At 36.8% G+C, this 24,879-nt stretch overlaps 1 protein-coding gene across 1 annotated transcript in view; it reads left to right on the top strand.

Annotated features, from left to right (window-relative positions):
- The window catches only part of Kcnmb2 (potassium calcium-activated channel subfamily M regulatory beta subunit 2), a 256,391-nt gene extending 238,043 nt beyond the window's left edge, over nucleotides 1-18,348 (top strand). The window contains exons 3-5 of the mRNA XM_074073727.1: nucleotides 2,530-2,700; nucleotides 5,052-5,247; nucleotides 16,620-18,348. Of these exons, the coding sequence (XP_073929828.1) occupies nucleotides 2,530-2,700; nucleotides 5,052-5,247; nucleotides 16,620-16,904 (652 nt within the window). The 3' untranslated portion in view covers nucleotides 16,905-18,348. The remainder of the gene's footprint in view (nucleotides 1-2,529; nucleotides 2,701-5,051; nucleotides 5,248-16,619) is intronic.
- Nucleotides 18,349-24,879: the final 6,531 nt, after the last annotated feature.

The raw sequence follows: 24,879 nt of genomic DNA, 5'->3' as shown, positions 1-24,879 counted from the left end.
TGTGATTTGTTTTTAAATCACCCATTTGAATCATTTTCATACCCTTCGTATTCTGGCAACATAACTGACTGATTATGCTTTGCTTATTTTATGGGTGTAGAGTGACATAAGTGATGCTTTGTGACAGCCTAATACTCTAGAGCTGTGAGGCTATTGCTCACTCCTTGATGGCTTCATGTGTGGGAAATGCAAATCTCAATGGCAGCCATCACAGTTAAATACATGTTGATGGATAATATTAGCAAAGTAACAACAGATTATTATTTTACAGCAGGTCTTTAAACCCACTCAGCCTTAGCCAGTCCTTCCTGCTTCAGAAGTCTTCCTGCCCACTGGCTTTCACTACTAATGGGTACCATTTTTTTTAAGTTCATAAAGGGTCAAGCAAACAAAAATCTCAGAAAAAGAACAGGGAAACTTAGAGGCTGAGTGATTGCTAGTTTGGAAGACAAAAGCAGGGAAGGCTAGCTAATCTAAGGGCACTCAGCTAGGGATCTGGAATGTCATGAAAAATATGGTCTTTCCAGGCCTCTGGCAATGATAATGAACAGCCAAGAGTGAGTGAGAATGGGAGAAATTGAGGGAGGACTTGGCCATAAAAAGATAATGAACATAGGCACCTATTCAGCTGCCTCCTACAATGTGCCCACTCCTCAAGGAAAGAGTAAAATTTATACAAACTGCCTCATGAGGAGAGCTTTAAAATAACAATGACAATGATAAACTAACCAGTTGATTTTATGCACTGATAACTAGATTAATACATACTGTACCCTAAAGCCTTTTGAAACTATATAAGTATATACATACTCTAACATTTTTATGGAGAATCAAAATATTTAACAACCAGCCCAGAATCAACCAGTCGTCAGAACAAATGTCTACATGAACACCAGTAGGACCACTTGGAGCACAGAGTTACATATAAGCCTTGAATGTGCACACACTTCGACAAACAACAAGCATCTCTTCCATCCCCTGAAAAGTTGAGTACTGTATTCTACCCTGATTTCTTTCCCCAAAACATGATTGTTTTGTAATAAAAATCTTAAAGGAAAATCTGAAGTCATTCTTGTGCGTATTGGCTTTTTGTTTAAAACTGAAGAAGAAAGCTTAGGGTACTTTCTTATCCATTTTAATCATTTTGTTTGTCCTCTTGTTTCTGACCCAAAAGTCTAGCAACTTCCCCACTCCTACTGCCCTTCAATCCAAAACTTCCCTGTCAAAAGAGAAACTGAGGCAGCAGAACTGTATCTCACAGTGATCAGCCTTGCTGGAATACCTGAGAATTGCCTTCTTCCCACACTTCTTGTGCATCTCCCTGGGCATCCAACACCCTAGAGTTTTCTCATTTTTTTTCTGCCATCTCCTCTTTGTTTCAGATCCAATCCTCAATACCCCAGCTTTATGCCATTCTGTCTTTTAGAGATAGAATGGCAAGTTGTTTTAAGATGTTCTCACAATTACTTCATCAAACCATAGCTCCCTACCCCATTTTTAAATGGGGACATTTATTAATGACCACGTGCCAGTCCTCAGATATTCACCTACTTCATAGTATTAGCTATTATAATGCACTGAAACATTATTTCCACTGTGTAGGAAAGTGGGGGTCAGAAGCACTCAGGAACTTGTTATTGCCCACATAGCCTGTAAGCAGTGATATCAGAGTTTGAACTTGGGAGACAGTTTGAGTCCAACCTCGTTTTCATTTGTCTTATGTTGCTGCTCTAAAACAAACAAAAATTTATTGATAGAACTGTTCAAATTTATGGAGGCTGGCCTTGATTTGACTAACACTTTTCTGTCTCACCTGAATACTTACATGTATAAGAAAAAGAAGGCTGGTTTACCACCTCACATCTCCACTTATAAATCTCAGGTCAATAGACCCCTAAGCTAACATAAGCTTGAGACAAATGGTAACCATAATAATGTCTATCTAGCCCTACTGAGGGAACATAGGGACTAGATTGATACATTCTTGATATATCTTGCCACTTACTTGAATTAAAACTTTTTTTTTGGTACAGGTGTTTGAATTCAGGGCTTCATGCTTGCTAGACAGACACTGTACAGCTTGAACCACTCCACCAGCCCTTGAATTAAAACCCTTAAGTAGATATTCAGAAATTATAAAAGGTATCATTCATGATCACTTTGATAAATGGTAAAATCAACAAACCCAAAGCATTATTTTGAAGGTTGAGGAGAGTACTTTCTTTCTCTAGAATCGGAGAGAAGGAAAATTAATGTACAGTTAGATGTGAGCCCCCCAAAAAAGTAGGGTTCATGTCTACTGAGAGTTGGTGCACATGTGTGCATGCATGTGCTTGTATGTGTGTACATGCATGCATACATGTGTACATGTGTGTTGCTGGGATCCAGTTGCACTCAGACAGGTTCAGGGGCTCCTCTAGGTCTTAGGAAGAGAGACCTAGGAAACCCTAGTAAGGGACACACTTACTCTCTAGGGGCATGCTGATTGTCTGTGAACATCATGTAAGACCTTATTGTTTTCAACTTCAGAAATATCTACCAAAAAATCAGAGACCATGACCTCCTGGACAAAAGGAAAACAGTCACAGCACTGAAAGCTGGAGAGGACCGGGCCATTCTCCTGGGACTGACGATGATGGTGTGTTCCATCATGATGTACTTTCTGCTGGGAATCACACTGATGCGCTCATACATGCAGAGGTAATGCCACTGAGTGGCTGGGACGCTAGACTGACTCCTCCTCTCTCCTCCCCATTGCTCACTCAACTCTAAGGTCATCTTTCTCACCTTCGTTCCTAATACCTTTCAGAAGTGCCTGGTGTATAATATTTACCAGTGATGTTATCTAATAATAATGATAGGGATGGTACTATGTATAAACTACCTACTAAGTGCCTGTGACTTTTCATACATTATTTGTTTCATTTTCACAACCACTCTAATAAAGTAAGTATGAATATACTCATTATAAAAATGGCAAATTTGAGGCTCAAAAGGGATAATTTGTTCAATGTCACATAGCTCTGGCAAATGGCAGAGCTAGGATTCAAACTTATATCCCACTAATTACAGGGTCCCTAATCTCACCACCTCACACTTTCTCTGCCCTCATTCCTTTTCCACCCTACCCAACCCATACCCCTCCATCACTCTCTACATCAGTTCTCAATTGCACATTCCAACTTCCTCAGGAACTTTGAAAATGCTGATGCCCAGACCCCATCCCATCACCGCAGCAGATTAGATTAAATTAGTTTGGAGCAGGGCCCAGTCATCAGTAGCTTTTAAAGTTCTCCAGGTGATTTTAATATACCATCAAGGCTGAGAAATATTGCTATGCATCAATCTTTTAAAATAACAGATTCTGAACCCTTTTCATTCTCATGTTTGGCCTAGGCATACTGAATAGAAAGGGAGGCAAATAATTAGTGAGACCACTAGTGTGTTTCCTCCTGAGTAAGCCATGTGATAAATTCCAGCAGCATCTCTAGCTCACTGCAGTCTGTAAACTGGACCTTTGGAGCACAGGTGAGCCCATTGTTGCTGGAGCTAACGGGGGAAAGTCTCACAGTGGTTTGGCTTAAAGAAACAAGACCCTTTCAAATAAAAAGTTGAGGTTTTTTGTCCAAAAGAAAATCAAACCATTTTGTGGCATTCATTTGTCTATCTAAATTAATACTTTCATTTTAGAAGCAAAATCTAGCTGAAATACACTAATTTGCTAAAATTAAGGCTTCATCTTTCACATTCGTGGCTGTTCTGCTCTGTTTCTCTGCTGGCCTTCAGCTGTGCTCTTTCTCAATGAAAGTGCTGATGCCTTCGCTGATTCCAAAATCTCTTTCAGATCCTCACATCTGCTTAGACTCATTTAACACTTTTTTTCCTCATTGTATTAGCAAAATCTGTCCATCCATGTTCCAGGAAAATATAATTTGCCGTAGCAGAGTGGATCAAGTTTAGTATCCTACCTCTGGCATAAAACTTGACATATGCAACAGTGTGCCGGATGCACAGCCAGCAAAAGGACAGAATATTAATCTGCACAAAAATATGTTGGTTCCCAATCACTGTGGTAATCAGCTTGTGTCCAGAAGCAAAACATTGATTGCTCGTGATATATCCTAATTACAAATGCTTGCCTTGATCACAAAATTAAAGGTATTTTAAAATGAAAGTTGACCAGTGGGCAACAGGAATCTTTCCAGTTGAGAATGTCCATAACATCCTTATTAACCCATTAGCCTGCATAAAAGGGTTTCTTTTGCACGGTGCTCAAAAAGACAGCACAGTATAACAGAATGGCTGTGGACCTAATAGAAATAACTGTATTGGGTAAAATCACAATTTCCTTCAGTTACCAGCAATGTGTTCTTGCATATCTTGCCCGATTTAACTGACTCTCAATTCAATTGCCTTTAAAAAGAATGAATACCAAGTTATAGAGTTGTTGAGAGAACTAACGAAGATAATTTATGTAAAGCACCAATTAAGGGGAAAAGGGATGTAATAAGTGCTCTTGCTGTAATCAAAGGGTTGAGATCTTATTTCCCTTATTTAAAATGACTTCAGGGCACAATATCACTGTCCTTCCATCTGTCAAGTTGGACTCCAGCCCAACTTCTCCTTCTTGTAGAGAAGCAGAGGTCAGGGTTGGGATGAAGAAAGTACAAAGTGAAACCTAGCAAAAGTAAGGACTGGAGCACAGTGAGAAGCTGTACAATGTAGAAGTACAGCTATACCTGTAGAATACAGGTTATTACTTGAAACATGCCTTATACTTTCCAGTGAATTCAATAAGAAAAATAAATAAATAAAGCTTACTGTGTCCAATGGTTGCCATTGAGAAAATTCTCAGGTGCCAAAGTTTGTATATACTATGTTGTAGTTTGCCTAAAGCTTCTCTATTCAAAGGCATACACTTTACGCAGATGGGTGTGTTACAGACTTAGAAAAGACTCCTCGGGTTTAGGAGCTGAGTAATGATCCCCTTCGATCATGCCCTCCTTGCCAATAGCCCATGGGCCTATGTGTCTTCTCCCCTTTCTCTACAGTGTGTGGACTGAAGAATCTCAATGCACCTTGCTGAATGCATCCATTACCGAGACCTTCAATTGCTCCTTCAGCTGTGGTCCAGACTGCTGGAAGCTCTCTCAGTACCCCTGCCTCCAGGTGTACGTGAACCTGACTTCTTCTGGGGAAAAGCTCCTCCTTTACCACACTGAAGAGACGATGAAAATCAATCAGAAGGTAGGAGCTCAGCACACCACATTCCAGGCATCCCACAGAGTTCCAAGCCAACTCCTTTCACTTTGAAGTTCCCTTTTGCCAGTATTTCAAAGGAAAATACCACCAGGAAGTAGGCCCTGCCTCTTCCATTCAAGGAACTCACTCCTTGATTTTGCCCTGGGAAATATTTCCCCTGCAAATTGCGGACAAGTCATTTCCCCATTTTGTGGTAGAGCAGTTATGGCTTTGACTCCCATTGGGAAGGATAATGTATCCTTATTTATACACAAATAGACTAGTCTTTAAAGCAACTACAGAGCGTAATCAGAGATGCACACTAGTATTTAGAAGTCACCTGGTAAAACAATGTTTTGCTTTTCTACAGTCTTTCACTTTGTTCTGTTACCTTGAGGATACAACTTAACCTCTCTGATCCTCAGCTTCCTTTTCTCTAAAAAAGACAAGAATAGCCACCTTGCAAGGTCATTGTAAAAATTAGAATAGAGTATGTAGTATTGAGCAGATCACAGTACCTAGAACAGAGAGAACTTCAACCCATGGTCACAGTGTCACAGTGTTACAGTGTGTGTGTGTGTGTGTGTGTATGTGTGTGTGTGTGTGTGTTTCTTCATGTATGTTGGGTTCATAGAGGCTGAATTTAGTTGATGCTCAACACATGTGTATTGTATTAAAACTATATGTGAAATTTACATTTATAATGTTTAGGATGACCAGCAATATTTCAGCCAACCCACCACTATCAATTTTAAGTACATTGGGTTTTAGACTTGCAGTAGCATAGATCAAGACAATCTGATACCAATTTGACTTCAGTAAGACAATTGGCTCTTATTCCCAGGAAACAACCCTCATGAACTCTAATCTTCCTGAAAAATTTTTTCATTACAAATGCTTATACTTAAATGATATAGCATTAGTTATTGGGAGAAATGTGGTCACTTAGATGTTCAATACTAGAACACAGGGAGTAAGGAGGACTTGTCTCTGATATATTGACACAAAGTAAGGAAATTCACTTTGTAATTTGGTTATAATAACTTGAAAGAATTATTGCAAATATCTCTAAGGACTCGCCTTAATGAATATTTCAGAGAATGTTATTTGAAAACGTTTGTTCTGGTTTTCTTTCATTTGTAGTAGTCACAAACAACAGCAGTCCTAACCTTGTGCTGCACACTCAGGTTCTTCACAGGGTGTTTGTTTTTTAAGATCTTCCCTCAAAACAGATTCTTAAATCAAAGCTGACCTATAATGATGAATGCCTATAAAACTCTCAAATCTCCAGAGTAGTGAAAAATGGCCAAGGTTGGATAAGCATTTAAAAAGTGGGAATATTTGTTTCTTCATTTTGACATTTCACCACTACAGCCCTGTGAATGCATTACTTGGGTTACAAATAGGGAGTGAATGTACCATTATAAATCCCAGTTATATATTTAGGACCAGTGTCTTGTCTGCTGTCAGCATGATCCTAGGTCATCATTTGGTTTATTTGTCCCACTATCTTGTTTTTAAATGTAAACTATAACACACAGAAATAACCATAAAAAGAAAAAGTGTAGCTCAAGTACTTATTATAAAGAGATGCTCCCATGTAACCACCACAAAAGTAATACAGTAAAACATTCCTTTCACCAGAAAAAGACCCTGCATGCCCTCTCCCAGTAATTTTAGGTGATGCTCCCTGTTGAAGATAACCTCTATCCTGGCCGTATGGCAACTACTTTCATATTTGTCTTTGTAGTTTTATCATGAAACCACATATCCTTAAATACCATATTTTAGCTTTGCCTCATTTTAAAACATTACATAAATGGCATCATATAGAATCCTTTCACTTGTCTGTCTTCCTTCACACAGCATATTTGTTGGAGTCATTCCATTTGATTGTAGTTTATTCATTTCCTTTACTATACCACATTCCATTGCATGAACAGGACAGTTTATTTATTCACTCTGGTTGAGTTTTCTATAGTTTGGGGCTATTACAAATAATTCTGCCATGGATATTCCTATATGTATCTTGGTACAGAAGAATACACATTTCTGTCAGGTATAAACTTGGGAATGAACTCTCTAGATCACAGAGTATATACATCTCTAAGTTTAACAGATGATGACAATTAGTTTTTCAAAGTGCATATACCTATATAATTCCCCACTATCCCTGTGGATATGAGTTCTTATTGCTCCAAATCTTCACCAAAATATGTTACCATCTGTAATTTTAATAGTTACTGTGGTGATACTTTCTTCTGGTTCTGATAACTAATGCTGTCAAGTGTCTTTTCATTTATGTCTCAGTCATTTGAATATCCTCTTTTGTGTAATACCTATTCAAGTCCCTTGCCCACTTTTTCATTGGATTTTTTGTTTTTCATATTCAAATACAACAAGGTGATTCAGCGACTGAGCGGCTGAAGCAGAAGGATCACTTAAGCCTGGGAGTTCAAGACTAGCCTGGGCAACATAGTGAGACTCCCTGTCTCAAAAAACAAGCAAACAAACAAAAAACTGAAACAACTAAATGCAAAACCTCTGCTGGTTATACATGTGTCAAATATCTTCACTCATTATATGACCTTTTCACTCTCTGAACAATGTCTTTCTTTTTTTTTAGGTCTTTTTTTATGTCCTATGATCTATTTTATTTTTTTTTTTAATTTTATTATCATATTGTTGTAATAAGGGTACACTGTGATATTTACAGAAGTGCTTACACTATATCTTAGTTAAATTCACCCCCTCCATCATTCTCTTTACCCCCCACCCCCATTCTTAGAATAGTTTCAACAGATCTCATTTTTCCATTTTCATATGAGTATATAATAATTCCACAATATATATCCTTTCCTTATATCATCCCCATTCTCACTGGTAGCATCCTCCAGATAGGACATGATTTACATTCCTGTCCTCTGCTTTTGAGGAAACAAAAGACATTTTTGTTTGTTTAAGATATCTATACAGATAAATCTGTCAGAGCCTTTGTCTTGAACTTCCAAGCCTCTAGAACTGTGAAAAATGAACTTATATTGTTTAGAAGCTAAAAAAAAAAAGATATCTATACAGAGAGTTTCATTATGACATTTCCACATATATATGTATTCTATCCCATATTGATTCATACCCTCCATTTTTCTCTCTTCTATCTTAGTCCTCTTCTTATGGTGAGTACAGAAGAATTAAAAATTCTGTATTCATTTACATACAGAACGTTCATCACCCATATTCACCTTCTTTACTTCCTTTTTTTACTCTCCCCCTCCTGTTAGTGCCCTCCCCTTAGAGTGACCTGTTTTTCATTCTATCCTTCATTGTTTAGGTGTCTTAAACAATATCTTTCAATGGAAGAAGTTTCAAATTTCAGTGTAGCCACATTTTGTTAATCTTTTCCTTTTTGTTAGTTCTTTTGTTGTTCAGTTTAATAAGTCTTCATAACAACATAAAAATCATTTTTCTCAATCATCTTCTAAAAGCATTATTGTTTTTCCTTTCACATATAAAGTAAAATTGTCTCAGTATTGATTTTTATGTAAGGGTTAAGTTTATTCATTTCTTTATTTTTGTTTTTCATAAATAAAGCTTTAAAAGACCAGTCCAGTTTTAAAAGACCACCCTTTCCTCCCTGGATTGTTTTTATAATCCTACTTACCCCTCTCTTTTTTCTCAGAAGTTATCTAGATCTGCAACTATTCTTTTAGCCTAGAGATTAGCCTAGAGATTACAATGGCAGTTTTAAATAATTGAAGACATTAAAATACTTGAACCCTAGTTGTTATTTTCCTGACCTACATGTTATCATTTTATTCTATATTTGCTTTAAGTTCATGTAGACATCATTATTGTTGTCATATGCAGCAAATATTTATTTATATGGGCCCTTGAGTTCTTCCATTTTCATTATTCTTAAGTTCTTTATGTCTGATCTTCCATTTGGGATCATTTTTCCACTGCCTAAAGAATACTTTCTAATTGGAAATTATTTTAGTGCAGTGTCTAATCTAAAGAATTTCTTCAGTTTTCATTTGTCCAAAAATATTTTTTTTTCTTTTATTCTTGAAAGATACATTCACTAAGCACAAAATTCTAATTTAGCTCTTATTCTGTTGCCATTGTCTTCTGGTAAGCATTGTTACTATTCAGAAATCAGCCCTCAGTCTGCTGCTGCTTCCAAGGTAATCTTGGCCTATTTTAAAGATTATTTTCTTTGGTTTTCTACAGCTTAGTTATTATGTGCCAAAGCATGCAGTTATTTTTATTTAGCTTTATTAACATTTCCAGGGTTCTTCCTCTTTTCTTAATGTTTTCAATTTTTAAAAGCTCTCAGTCATTATCTCATTAAACATTGCCTCTGCTCTCACTCTGTCCTCTTCCCCTTCTGGCACTCCAATTGGCATAAGCTAGGTTTTCTCACTATAGTCCGTCTGTCTCACTTTCTTTTTGCCCCTTCCTTTTGTCACTGTTCACTTCATTCTGAATATTTACCTAGTTCAGCAATACTTTCCTCAGTTCTGACAAGTCTGTTAATCTCATCTATTGAGTTCTAAATTTCTCTTATTGTATGTGTAACTCTAAAATATCTAGTGCGGTCTTATTTTTACCATTTTCAACTTCCTGAAATATTCTAATTCTTGTATTCTAAACCCTTTAACATAAAAGGTAATATTATGGTTGTTTTGATGACTTCAGTATCTCAAATCCCTATGTGCCTATTCCATTTTTTTCTTCTCTTGTTGTCTTACACTGTCTGGATTTTTAAAATTAGTTTTCAGAAATCATATTTTCAAAACTATTTATAAAAATAACTTTAAGCAAAAATTCACAAGCATGATTATGTCATGATGTTATCTTTTCCAAAAAGTATTTTTATTTGCTTCTGCCAGGTCCCTGGGGACCATATTTAGCAACACCAAATTCCAACTTCACGAACTGAGATATTCAAATCTAAACTGCCGTGCCTTTGAGGACCTCCTTCAGGTTGAGCATTGTTCCTGGGATGCAGCCCTGGAGTCCCACCCCAAAGTGACTACAAGGGTCATCAGGGCTCCCACTTGATAAGTTTCAATGGTAATACATGTCCATACCTCTGCAAGGCTGTCAAAAACACCAGGAAGTCCCTTAGACTCTCAGCCACCTTCTACAATTAGTAAATGCTCCCAGGGACAAGGGCACCAAACACTTGGTGTACTTTCCTGACCTACCAGTTCTTTACTATTTACACAGATAGCCTCTGCTTTTAATCAGAAATATGCATTCTGAAAATTCAGTTATGTCCATGTCAGAGGATTATTTAACTACTTCTGTACAGCTCGAGGAGCATTTAGGTTATTCCTGACAAAGAAAAACTATTCTCAAAGTCAACCTCCCCTTCCTGTTAATCTCCCCCAACCTTACCAAAATGATAGTCTTTCTCCCAGTTACCAAGAAATGGGCACAGTTTTGTTGAGATCCATAAGGCACTACTGACAATGTGTTGACCTGAGACAACAGGAGGCAAAAGGATATCAATTAAGCTGTCAGCATTTTTGTAGAAAGACACACAAAAGCATTTTAATTTTAAATTCTCACACTCTCTCATATTTTTTCTTTAGCCTGTAAACCCAGTACCTAGCTTCTTGTCAACAGTACACAGAAGCTGATAAGAGGGTATGAACTTGTGGAGCATTTGGCTGACTTATGGTCTCTGGGAGCTGCAAGTGGGCTCCAGGGCCCCTGCTTCCCTTAGCCACCAGGCTGTCACTAAAATCATAAACAGCACCACAGCATTAATCCACTATAGTTGTTGCTTGTGAATTCCTCAATTCTGATCTCCTTTGGGAGTTTAAACTCTTTAACTCACCAAGGATTCTCAAAAACATACTTGTCTTGTTTAAAGGTAGATTAAAGATGCAGTTTGTTGCAAAATAAGAAACTGTATCCAATTTTTGGCATGCATTATAATATCATATATATATGATTTTATATAATTGTCATAGGGAATACAGCTATTTTAGTGAAGAATAAGTTCCATAAATTAGCCAATTATCTGCAACTCCAAGTCCAGCTTCATTTTGTCACCCATTCCAAAGCATCATGCTTATACCCCAGATTTTCTCAACCTCAGCACTATCAACGTTGACATTTAGGGTGAGATAATTCTTTGTTGTCTGATGGTGAAGTAGAGGTCTTCCCTGTGCACTATCAGATATTTTGTACCTGTCCTCTACCCACTAGATGCCTAGCACTCTTCCTAATCCAGTTGTGCCAGACCGTGGCAGAATTAACACCTAAATTTTATTTATCTTTACATTTAGATGCTGTGAGATCCTGAAAATTGTACAAAGCTCACAGTTCTTCTGCATGGGATTGGCAGGGTATAGAAAAAGGGGAAGAATATGAAATTAAGAATATCAATAAGAGGGATTCAGCATTTATTAAATGTCCACTATGAAGTACATGCCAAGTACTATGCTAAAAAGTATATAAAATTCATCTCATTTACTCCTACTCCTAAAATAATAACAGCCATATAATATTTTACGTAAAATACCTTATTTAACTGCAGTAGCAATCCCATTTTATGATAATAAACCTGAGTTCAGAAAATTAAATAAGTTTCCCAAAGTTATGCATTCACCAACTAGATGAATTAAAATCTAAAGCTCTTTACTTCATTTTTCTGTCTCCTAAAGGGAAAAACATCAGAGCATCATTTTGAAAGAGTAAACTCAAGTGTTCTGAAAAGTCCAAATTCTATGAAATCTTTTTCCTTCTGATGGCATATTCTGGTGAATATATGAAAACCTACACTATTCCATCATATTCCATAAGGTGCTTAGAATCAATTAAAAGGCTATAAGAAAGGAATAGAAGTATGCATAGATAACTCTGCGGACTGTCAAGGAAGTCCTGGGTGTGTATGCAGCACCAGTTTACACAGACTGGCTATAAAGCAGACAGAAGCTCACTCTGGAAAGAGTAAAAAGAGAGTCAGAAAACATGCCCTGAAATTTGACATCTACTGTTCACATAATTAGCACCTTAGAGTTTAAGTTTAGTCGTTCTACATCAAAACTGAACTCTAGAACAGAGGAGAGTACTTCCATGCAGAAACAAAAGGAAGAGCATAAGAAGCTGACATAATCCTTGATGCTTTTGAGCATCAAGAAGAAAAGCAGAGTTGGGGAGGAAAGAAATTATTCCTTTCCAATGCCAAGAAAGAAGATCAAGGTCAGATTAGTTATCTGGTTCACTCTGGGTCAAATCAGCCCATTGTGCACTTGGGGCTTCATGGTTCAGGTTAATCTGAGTATTGACTAATCCCAAGGTTCTAGACAATTTCTATCTCATTAGTGGATTTCTGGATCTTTTAAACTTTTCTACTCCAAATCAAGTGTAAATGCCATAATAGATGCAGGAGCTTTTGAGCAAATACAATAAAAGAAAACCTCTCTCTAGGGGGAACTTTTTCTCAATAACTGAAAGAAATGGCCATACACAGGAAAGCATGAATTCTGCTCTCCTTTCCTCTACCAAACAGCTCTGCTTGTCAAAATCAAGCAAGACACTAGAAATGAAAATTAAACAAGTCTGAAGTAATTGTGGGGGGAGGGAGATTCACCACTTCAAAAGTGATGGCAAAAGGGGGGAGAAATGACCCAAACATTGTATGCATAAATGAATAAAAGAAAAAAAAAAGTGATGGTAAGGGAAAGAGTGTCTACTACTCTGTCCATCACTAATGTAAGGAATTCAAAAGTTCAAAATATACTTGTGGCCCAGGGTAACCCAAGACTACCAGGTGTGGATCTCCACATTCTTTAAATATAGGGATTGTCTTACACTCTAGCAAAACACAAAGTATAGCATATTGTATATGCTTAAAATAAATATGTATAATAGTCACTGGGTACACTAGAAAAAGTTCTATCTGACTTTGGAACCAAGAATATTTATATTTCAGATGAGCAATTTTGTTTGTTTAACTAATGAATGTTGTGAACTAGGATGTGCTGGCTATTGATGAGTTTTTAAAGCAGTTGTAACCCACCCTTGTGATAGCATCATCACATTACTGAAAAAGCTTTTTAGACATATTCCTGTACCATCTCATCATGCACCCTTGCTTTGTTCTTTCTGTTTCTAATTATCTATCTTGTATTGCTTATGTTTTTGACACCTGTATCTAGCATGCTGTCTGGCACATTGACACAATATTTTTTGGCATTTTTTAAATATTTGGATTTCATTAAATACCTAACCTCTTTCTGAAATAAGACACATCCTTTTTTATAAAAGAGAAAATGAAAGACAAATCCCACCCTTCAAGGAAAGGTAAGAAATTGGTAGCTCCCTTCCCACCATCACAAAATAAAGAAAGTTGACAGTAAGATTATTCAGCCAAATCCTGCTCCCACTGATCCCTCCCCTTCTCACATCTTTTTTCTTTAGAATGAAGGTATGTCACTCTTTGCTTCACACATGCCTAGTGAAGCATATCTAAGAAAAACCCAACAGGCACTTTCTCTAAAATTCCTGTCCATCATAAATAAGAATAATTCTGTCAATGTAAAAAATTCTGGAAGTGAGGCTAAGAAAAGAAAATTTCCAGTCACATTCCAAAGAATTGGAGAGAATATGCAATTGCTGGATCTTCACTGATCATGTAAAGGATAAAACAATTAGCAGATGCTGAGGACCAAGCTTTCTATGGCTAGGAGAGGTGATGCCTGTGATCCATCTCTGTAGTTTACAACACTAAAGAGAAGTTTCTGTCTTTCAAGAATCTAAGGGGTTGGGGAAGAAAGGGGGACTTGCTAACAAAACTCAGAATTAAGAAGAGAGATGTGAGTTGTTGAATGTCTACCTCAGAGGTTTGATAGGTTTAACATCCCTATGTTAACACACAAAAGAAAGAATCCCCTACAGCCACAGTAACAGTATTAATACACTTCAATTAGTACCTAAGTATATTTTCTTCATAAAATACCTGTTAATATATTCCTTTCTGTTATATATCATGCACAGTCTAAAAGCTAAATCTTTCCAGTCTCTTACCTCCCACTAAATATAAGAATGCTAGTGTCTTTATCTTTCCATCTTCATTACATTTTTCCAACTAAGTGCAAATCATGTAGTTCAATTTCATTTATTGAAATATATTCTTTATATTCTAGATCGATCACATAAAATTACCTTCTAAACACGTGATGAAATTACAAGATAATTAAGTTTCACTACAAATTCATGCCAGCCTCAAAAACATATCCATTGCTATAGTTTGAGCCAAAGAAACAGAAACTTAGAATTCTAACTGTAGAAATGAGTATTATAAAATCTCCTAGGACAAAAAAAGCCAAGGAACATGAGAAAAAACCCATGGAACAGGACTGACACTATGAAAATTATGCAGCTGGTAATTTTTATCTCCTCAGAGATGTTGTAATTTAGTATGTGGCAGTTGGTTAAGGATTTTTAAAAATCATGTAGACAAATATAATATTCTAAAAGGAAAATGTGTTAATAAAAATTTATCAAGGCTTTAAGTATATTCAGCATTTAATCCTCATGGATACCTGCCATGAAGTCAATATTAGCCCCACTGTGCAGATGAAACCAATTCCTAGGGGCCACAGAACTTGCCTACAATAACGCAGTCACCAGATCTCCTCAACTCAAGTCAGGAGCTTATTATGCTACTTCCTGCACAAAAGGACCCCTAAATAAGAAAAGAACATGAGTGAGAGATATGTTTGAATTTTCAGGAGCAGTAGTAGTCTAGCAGAAGACAGTTTGTGTGTGTGTGTGTGTGTGTGTGTGTGTGTGTGTATGTGTTGAAGGTGCTAAAAACACCAGTGCAGAGAATCTTTTCTCCTCTAGCATCTGCTTTTGCATCTATGTGTGCCACTGGCCCTGAAGACCCAAGACTGATCATGTGTAGGACATGCCTGAAATGTACACATTTCAGTCCCTGATGGCTTAAAATTTAATAAAAATCTCCTGTACTACAACCTTGGTAGATGGTCTCAAAGGTACTTTATATCTTGTTTTATTTGGAAGACTCTTACCTAGTGACAGAAGTATTGCCATTTGACTGACAAATATTTCTTTAAAAAGTTTTTAAGCTAAATCAATTCACCAGAGCACAAAAAAAACCCTCTATTTTAATGGAATGCCATTTATATTGAGATCATTTCAATAACAGTACTGTTAGCTGCTGAAACTACTACTATAAACTCTCTTGGTGCAAAATATACAGAGATCTGGTGCATTTATAACCTGAATTGGCTCTGTTTGAATTCAGCCATAAGTGCCTTTTCTGAGTTTGTTTTGTTTTTTACAGTAGGAAAAATATGTCCAGATATATTTATTATATCATAAAGAATAAAAACTACAATGAAGTTCTTTAATTCGATTTTTATCCAGAGAAGAGAGAAAGGGGACAAACAGAATGGAGGATACAGAGAGAAAACAGAGAGGAAAGAATAAAGCAAAAGAGGAGATTTTAGGTGAAGGACAAGGAAAGAAAAGAGAGCTAGAAAGGGGGAAAAAAGCAAAAGATGTAAGTGTGCAGAAAGAAAGGGAGAGAGATATAAAAGGGATTGCAAGAAACATAAGAGAAGCAAAAGAAATCTAAGGAAAGATGAACTAACTCCTCAGATCAGTAGTGGTTAAGTAGTAGTAGAGGGCAGTACAAACTGATTTGTTCTGTTTTATTTTTCCTTGGCTTATGGGAAGTTACTTTGGATGTGAAATGAGTATGGCTTACTCATTACAGGTCTCCATTCAGTTTCCCTACACTCTCCAAGTTTCCTTTTTCAGCAGTTCACCAGAGGAGAAGCTGTTTTCCTGACGACAGTAACAAGATGACCAAAGTGACTTAGTTGAATAAAATAAAGCCAAATATTGGTATAATATGGTAACATATTTGTGGAAACCAAAAAGAAAGGTTTGCACTCTGATATTTAAAACACACCATACTTAGCTATGACAAAAAGAATTCGTTGGAAGTCATTTACATTTTTATGTGCACGATGTGAAATGATTGAATAAAGCTAATTAACATATTCATAAGTTGATTTAAAGTTAACAATTAAATAATATTTAGGTGTATTATCAAGGAACATCTTGGTCAGATATCCCATAACAATGTTTTAATCAATGTATGATTTCTTAGGGTTTCTGGGGGCACTGGCTTGAATTTAAAAAGTACAGGGTTATTTCAGATAAAATTGAGTTGGCCACTATACCCTATTTCCTCTTAGTTTCTCTCTCTCTCTCTCTCTCTCTCTCTCTCTCTCTCTCTCTCTCTCTCTGTCACACACACACACACACACACACACACACACACACACACATCTTTTGGTGACGGTTTATCTCATTCTCCACAGTGCTCCTATATACCTAAGTGTGGAAAAAACTTTGAAGAATCCATGTCCCTGGTGAATGTCGTCATGGAAAACTTCAGGAAGTACCAACACTTCTCCTGCTATTCTGACCCAGAAGGAAACCAGAAAACCGTCATCCTAACCAAACTCTACAGTTCCAATGTGCTGTTCCACTCACTTTTCTGGCCAACATGTATGATGGCTGGGGGCGTGGCTATTGTCGCCATGGTGAAACTCACACAGTATCTCTCCCTGCTCTGTGAGAGGATCCAACGGATCAATAGATAAAAGAAAAAAATGGATAACATAGTTTTCTTTAAAGCTCAAATACTGTTTTCTTTCATTCTTCACCAAAGAACCTTAAGTTTGTAATGTGCAGTCTGTTATGAGTTCCTTAATATATTATTATACATAGAGCAATAATGCAAATGCTGTTCTATATGCAAACATGATGTCATTGTTATTCAGGAGAAAAAGTTACTGTTTTGTGTTGGTTGATTGTTTTCATAATCTTGTTTCAATGCTGGAACTAGTATGTACTTCTCTCCTTCTGCCAAAATAGGGCTCAGTTATTTACTCATTTGCCAAGCTTTATGGAGGAATGTAGGCAACATCAATGTGATAAGGTCTGAATTCTGTATTATCAGATCTCTTGAAGATAAGATTTTTCTTCCTTTGTTGTTTACTAAAGCTACAGCCAAAATATATTTTTCTTTTCTTATTCTGTATTGAGCCCTGTAGCAAGTGAAGAGACCAGATTTCCTAATTAAAGTGGTAAGCATTTTCCTTGTATTTTTTACCATATCACTGTAAAAATGAGAGGAAACCTAGCCAGCTACTTTTCTTTCATTATTTATTGTTCACAGCTTGAGATTTTTAACTGATTTTTTAAAAAGATTTTTCATTAGCCAATTCTATAATCTCTTACTATGATTTAAGTAGAAAATAAACAGAATCCTTTTCCATTTAAGACCCTGCAACTGTGTGAAGAATGATATTGACCAGGAGTTTCATTAACTATGAGCTGACTGGATATTGGTAGCTGCTGCATTACAATCCAGAAAGTCTGTGTTACTAAGATATTTATGTGAAAATCCTTACTGTGTTTCAACCAAACTATTAGTTGGTAAAAATTAAGATGCTGCCTGCTGGTAAAGACTGGTAAGCTGGTTTCAATGGGTAATCTATTGTGGCAAATTAACATGTTGAAATATTGCTCTTTGAGAATTTATGTTTAAGTTAATGAATGTGTAGTCTCTCCTTCTGACAAGTGTTCCCTATCAGGATTTTAAAGCTATGTACACAGAATATTTGTCACCTCCACATGTTTTATTTTTCTATTTACAGGTCTTTTTGTTGTTATATTTTATATGCAGAATAGACCTTTTTCCTAACACACATTTGAAATGAATAACAGATCTAAAGGAAGCCTTTCTTTGCATTGCTATTTACTTGTTTATATTGGGGGGGGAGGTGAGGGATTGGTTTTAAATATAAACATTCCATCTTTTCTTTAGTATCAATATCAAAAGGCAAAGACATTTATCTTTCTCATCTATATTTAAGTACCTTTTTGTAATGTAGTATCAAAATTTTTTAGTATTGCAAAATTTTACAAATCACTTGTGGAATGAATGGTAAAATAATCTGATGAAGTGGAAATTATTCTGCAATATTGTAATTCATAGTTTGACTTTTCATAAGCAAATAAATCCCTAGGGTGTAATCAAGACTTCAAATGTGTAATTAAATTTTTTAATTCCATTTAATCACAAGATTAAATACTTCTTGCAGTCTAAACCGACAAACCCACAGTAATCCAAACACTTGTAATTTACTACCTTTAAAGGTATTTTAAGAGATTATAAAGAAAGGTCCTTTCTTAACACCTAAACAAATACACACAATGTTGTACACATTTGAAAAACTGTGTATTCCTACTCTACTCTAATAATGTAATTATGAAGAAAGTACAGAAATCTTTGGGACTATGGGGCTGAAAATTTGTAATTTTAAATGATCTTTGGACTACCCTTTAAGTGATCTGAGGGTGAAATATATGAATGAAGTTATTATATGTGCTATTTTTATTTTCCTCTAGATTTTTATTTTAAAAAGCCCAAATGTGTTTAGATAAGAATGTAGAAATCTCAAAATAATGACATCAAAAAATATTCACTAGTACCTTCTTGAATCCCAGTACAGGAACAACCCCTTTAGGTACCTTAGATGTATACACAATGATATGCTCATTATTAAAAGAGAAAGACTTGGGACTAACAATTCATTTTGGTGGGTCTGGGGGTTGAACTCAGGGCTTCCTGCTTGCAAAGCAGGCACTCTACCACTTGAGCCACACCTCCAGTCCATTTTGCTCTGGTTATTTCGGAGATGGCATAGATCAAACTGTTTGCCCTGGTTGGACTTGAACCTTGAACCATTTCTGTCTCCCAAATGCTAGGATTACATGTGTGAGTCTGGCTAATAATAATGTTTTAAATGCTTTTGCATATGCTAACTAATTTAATCTTTATAACAACCCCATTGGAGGAGCACTAATATTATCTCATCCTACAGATGGAAATGTTGAAGCTGTAGGACATTAAATCACTTTCGAAAGGTGACGGAGAGATGGTGAAGAGCTAAGAAAAAACTGTGTTACTTCCCTATTATGATAGCCATTTCTATTGCTTTGGGGTCCTTTTAGTTTCTACTGAGGAATTCCAAAGTTTGGAAGGATTATAGGGATGAAGAAGAAAGAGCTGTGAATTGGAAGCTGTTGTTCTAGATATGGTGACTAGATAACTAACCTTTTATGTTAGTATCTTCATTTCACTAATACTAACACTCCATGCTAGGTGTGTGACAAGATGGATGAACACCATTCTCCAATTGTCAGAGCACAGGTCTAATTTTCAAATGATATCTGTGCATATCAATCTATGGATTTAAAGAAAAAACAAAACCTCCCTGATGGTATACCCAATAAATTACTTGCCCTTTTAGGGCCCAATGCCTTATTTACATCTGCCAGAAGCAGAGCTCTGTGTATTCACATTATTCAACAAGAATTATTTCCCCAAATGTTATGAATGTCTGTGCTTCCAAATCACTTTCATTGTCCAATTGGTACATCCCATCTAAAACTTTATTGATTTCAGATTCCCTGAGTTGCAATTGTATTAAAACACAAAGATGATAAATGTACCAATGACTGCTTGCAAACAGCTATAATAAAAAGATACGGTTCCACAGAAAGCTGCTGGAAAAACACCAGCTGATGGCACTGTATAGGCAATCATAAATACCGCTTATGTAGACCACGTGACATTTAGAGCTCCAGAATGTTACCCTGCTCCCATTGCTGTGAACAACCAAAAAAATTCACGCATGCCATTTGTAACATAAATATCATTTTCACAATGTTAAGCCGTCTTACACATTCTTGTGGATAAAACATCTTGAGACTATAATCAGTTTATTGATATTAACACAGAGAGAAGCTAGCAAAAATGATGAATAATTGAATAATTTGAAAGGAATGATTTGTTATTACACAAGTATAGTTAAATTTCCTCTGCCCTCCACCAAAATACTGAAATGTTTGAGAAGGTAAAGTAGGGCTGACAGAGTAGCTAAAGTGGTAGAGCACCTTACTAATAAGCATAAGGCCCTGAGTTCAATCCCCCAGTACTGCCAAAACAAAAAAGAAAAAGAAAAAAGGCAAGGAAAGGAAAAAGGTAAGGTAGTTCTCATAGTCCTGGTGAGAAAGAGGGAATGATTAGTTAGGTGTTGCTCCTTTGCTTAACTTCTACTTTTTTCCCTCTCCTCTTATAAAGCCACAGTCAGAACTATCTCACAGTTCCACAATAACCATTCCAATGTAGTACCACATGGGAAATTTGACTCAAAGGACACAGTTTGAGGACGTTCCTGAAAAAGTTGTCAGCATGGTGTAATCAGCAAGCTCTAAGCTGAAGTTGTTCCACCCTTCTATATTTGCAGCAACTATAAGGAATAAGACAAAGTATCCAACAATATCTTCTATCTTAAGAATGAGTCTGTGGTCTACTTGAAGAGTTGAGACAACACACATAAAAAATACTGAGAATAACAAGCCTCTGATCCACATGGGTATGGACGTTTACAAAGAGTGAACATGAGGCCTAACTGGGATGTAGATGTAAAATACCTAGCATTGTATATAGCATGTGATAGGTGCTTACCAAATGCTAATTGTAACTATTAACAATAAAATAGAGAACTAATATTAATAGTATTAGTATAACCACTACTAGTATATAGTTTCTTGAAGCTAGAATAGCTCTAAAATACCATTTTGTCCCAAATTCACATCAATAAGTAAATCTTTTCCATGGCATCCTTAGCAGAATCATCCAGTGATAAGGATGCTCTCTGTATTAATTACTACAATGAAATACCTAAAACAGGCTACTTATGAAAAAAGGTTTAATTTAGTTCATAGTTTTTGGAAGTTCAAAATTGGTAGCCCCCATTGCTGTGTGCCTCTGGTGAAAACAGTGGATGACAGTGGTAGGAACACATATGAGAGCAAGTGGTCTTATCTCAAGCTATGAAAGAGAGAGAGAGAGAGAGGTTAGAAATTGAATCCCACAGTCCCCTTGGAGGACACACACCCAGTGACCTAAGGACCTTCCATTAGGTCCCACTTCTTAGAGGTCTATAGAACCTCCCAGTGCTACCACCCTGGGAACCAAACTTTAACATACAGACCTTTAGAGGACACTCATTTAAATCATTGCAGTTACTACCTGAATCCAGCCACTGATGGAATAGGTCACCACTTAATGCTAAAAAACTTTGCTGTAATCTGCCTGCTTATAATATCTACTACCAAATCCACACAAAATAAAATCAAAACTCCTATCACAGACATTCTATTAGTGATATTTTATTCAAAAATGAAGGAGGGGATAGGGAAAGAACTTCCATTTGTTTAGAATATTGAACCATGGATAACTCATTCAGCCAGAGTTATTAACATAAAGGGAAATTTATAAAGGTGACATCAATTTAAATGGTTAAAGATTTAGCCATTAGAACCTAACATTCCTCATGAAATAAGTTAATGAGCCAGCTAAACCTGATGCCATGTGAATTTTAATCCTGTACCACCTGTGATGGTAATCTGACTTGTCAACCTGATTGAATTGAGAAATGCCTTGGAGGTTCGTGAAGCACACCTCTGTGGGTGTTCTTGGTGTTTCCAGAGACAAGTAGATCATGAGGACTCTGACCTAATGAATGGATTAATTCCTTAATGTGTTCAAAATCTGATGGCTTTATTGGGAAGTGGTTAAAGGTAGGAGGTGGACCTAGGTTGGAGGAAGTTGGTCACTGAGGGCATATCCTTAAAGAACTATATCCTACCCTGGCCTCTGGCCTCTTCCTGTATAGCTCACAACCTCATTCTCTCTCTCTCTCTCTCTCTCTCTCTCTCTCTCTCTCTCTCTCTCTCTCTCTCTCTCTCTCTCTCTCTCTTCTCTCTCTCTCTCTCTCTCTCTTTCTTCTTCTTCTTCTTCTTCTTCTTCTTCTTCTTCTTCTTCTTCTTCCTCCTCCTCCTCCTCCTCCTCCTCCTCCTCCTCCTCCTCCTCCTCCTCCTCCTCCTCCTTCTCCTTCTCCTTCTCCTTCTACCATGAGGTGAAGAAGCTCCACTGCCACATGTTCTGGCCACATGCTCTTCCCAAGCACTTGGGGCTAAGCAACCATCAACTAAACCCTCTGAAACCATAACCAAAATAATCCCTTCCTCTCTTAAATTGCTTCTTCAGGTATTCTGGCCACAGCAATGCAAAGATAACCACCTCTTAAGTAGATGTGGCCTTCTGAAAGGTAATCTTGTCTAAAATTCTCTTTAGCTTTATGACAACTAGAGTAATGTTCCTAACAAAATGTTAGGAGTTGCTTTCCTAACAAAATGTTGCTACAATTCTCATGTGTTTGTCTTTGCTAAGGCACTGTTCTTGTGCTAAAGAATCCCACAAAAATGTCAATCTATGAAATCTAGTTGTGATCCTATGAGCGTTTCATGTCAGTAGAAAGAGAAGTTGTTCTCTCAAGTAATGTAGTTAATTATAACTAAATTATTCTTAATTGGAGCTTCTAGAACTGTTCTTTAACCTAGTTTTAAAATTTTAATCCCTTAAACCCTTGAAAGCTGTAATATGACTTATTATCCATAGAGCATATCCATAAAGAAGTCTTCAAAGTACAATTCTACCAACAACTAGCAATATCAGAAATTTCTTTAGAAAGAAGTCACAATTTCTCTCTATCTCTTCCTCTCTTTCTGTCTCATCTTTGATCTTCTCTTGACTATATTCTTAATCTCACATGCAGCAAAAATGATCTTCGGCAGCTACATGGTCCCTATGTCTATACTGGCAGAAGTACAAACCAGCCCAGCATTAACGTCAGAACTCAAAAAATCCAGTTCTTTTTGTGTGAGTTGCCCACTATTGATCTCCCCAGTGTGGCTCCAGGGTATGGCAAATGCCCATTTGCTAGACTGCGTGACACAGCATTACATACCCACTTCTGTAGTGATTGTAATGATGGAGGCAAAGCACATGAGTTGCAGTCCCATTAGGCAAGGGTAAAATAATCCCCAAAGAAAACCTGTGTGTTAAAGAACAGAGGAAGGGGAGATGGACAAATAAAAATAGTGAGTTTGTCTAGGCAACTTGGACAAACTCATGCTAAATTCTCCTCCCAGGACAGATTTTGGATGAAAGGAGAAAAACAGTCCCACTCACAAGAAAAGAAAAACAAATGCTATTAAGAGTAAAGGACCAAAACAAACCAATGCTCAAAATTTATAATTTTTCTACGACTTCCTTAGCTATTTCTTACAATTTGAAAGAAAAAAGGCATTTCTTATTTTCACTAAATAAGAAATGCAGTGATATTTTGGTTTTAGCAGAAGACAAGAGGCTCACTTAGAGAAAAGTGGTAGGACTTCACAGTAAGAAGAAAGACCTGATCAGAAACAGAAACTAGTTTAAAAGAAGGGAGAGAGTTGGTAATATATGTGGAAAGTGGACTGGGAATTATAAAAATCTACTTTTTGACACCAAGGAATTCCCCTGTGTTTTTCCTAAGGATCTTTCCATTTGGAGTGGAAGAATATCTATTTGACCTACCACAGACTTAATTCAATTCCTCACATTCCCTGCTTATTTGGAGTAAATTGAAATAAGAACATATGAAGAGAAGAGTTTCCCCAAGTCCTAGGTTTTTTCCGCATCACAACATTTAACAAAACGATTCTGCCTCAGACTACCCAGTGGTATTTATTGTCATACACAAATCAACAGGAAGCTTATTCATCATCAGCAACCTTGCCTACCATCTGTGACACTGTGGTTAGCCCAACATCTAAACACCCATGTAATACCCTTGATTCAGATCTGTCCAAACTCATCAACCTCCTCTAGTCAGAGTCTTCAAATCTCAGCCCTTTTATTTGTTGCATTAAAATTCCAGCAGTTTCTACCAAGCAGCTGCAAACCCTGACACTTAGCTCCTTCTCATGGTGAGCAAACACAACAGGCCCTCCCTGAGCCATCCTTAAGCATGACAGAAGAATCATTTTGGAACAATTAACAGTGTGTGTCTCTAACCAAAAGCAGTCAACTACCATAGCTAACATCTAGCAACACTGAGAACAAGGCAGGGAGTTCAGTCCAGGGACTTATAATGTGTGCAAAATATATACCTTCCTTTCTGACAGTTGTGACAGATGCAGAATGTGGTGCCAATGCTGCACTTAGATCCATCTCCAGAAAGTCATAATCACCTGGCAACTTGTAGCTTTTCTAGAAAAAGAGCACTCAAATACCACCCTAGGATCTGACAATAGAAACCCCAGGAGCCAAGCCTAGCCTGGCTGGGTGAGGCCCCTTGTAGCAGGCTGGTTTTGTGCTAACACCAACAAAGAGGCTTTCCCTTTCCCAACTCTCACTGTTTTTGGAAATGTCACACTATATGGCTGAAAAAAATATATAACATTTTGAACACTAACAACACTGAAGTTAGCCTGGCAAATGTTCGAGACTGTTTAGAAGAGTCCACTTATGTATATGGAATCATGTATGTGGTGTGTTTGAAAAGCCACATATCCAAATTATCCAACAGTGGAAATCAGCATTTGTCTCTTCTTTTAAGAATGGAGTGTTTTAATAATTGATCAGAAACTACCAAAATTACCATGAAATTCATT

This window comes from Castor canadensis, chromosome 5 (genome assembly GCF_047511655.1).
Source record: "Castor canadensis chromosome 5, mCasCan1.hap1v2, whole genome shotgun sequence".
Taxonomy (NCBI): Eukaryota; Metazoa; Chordata; class Mammalia; order Rodentia; family Castoridae; genus Castor; species Castor canadensis.
This window is presented reverse-complemented; position numbering and strand designations above follow the sequence as displayed.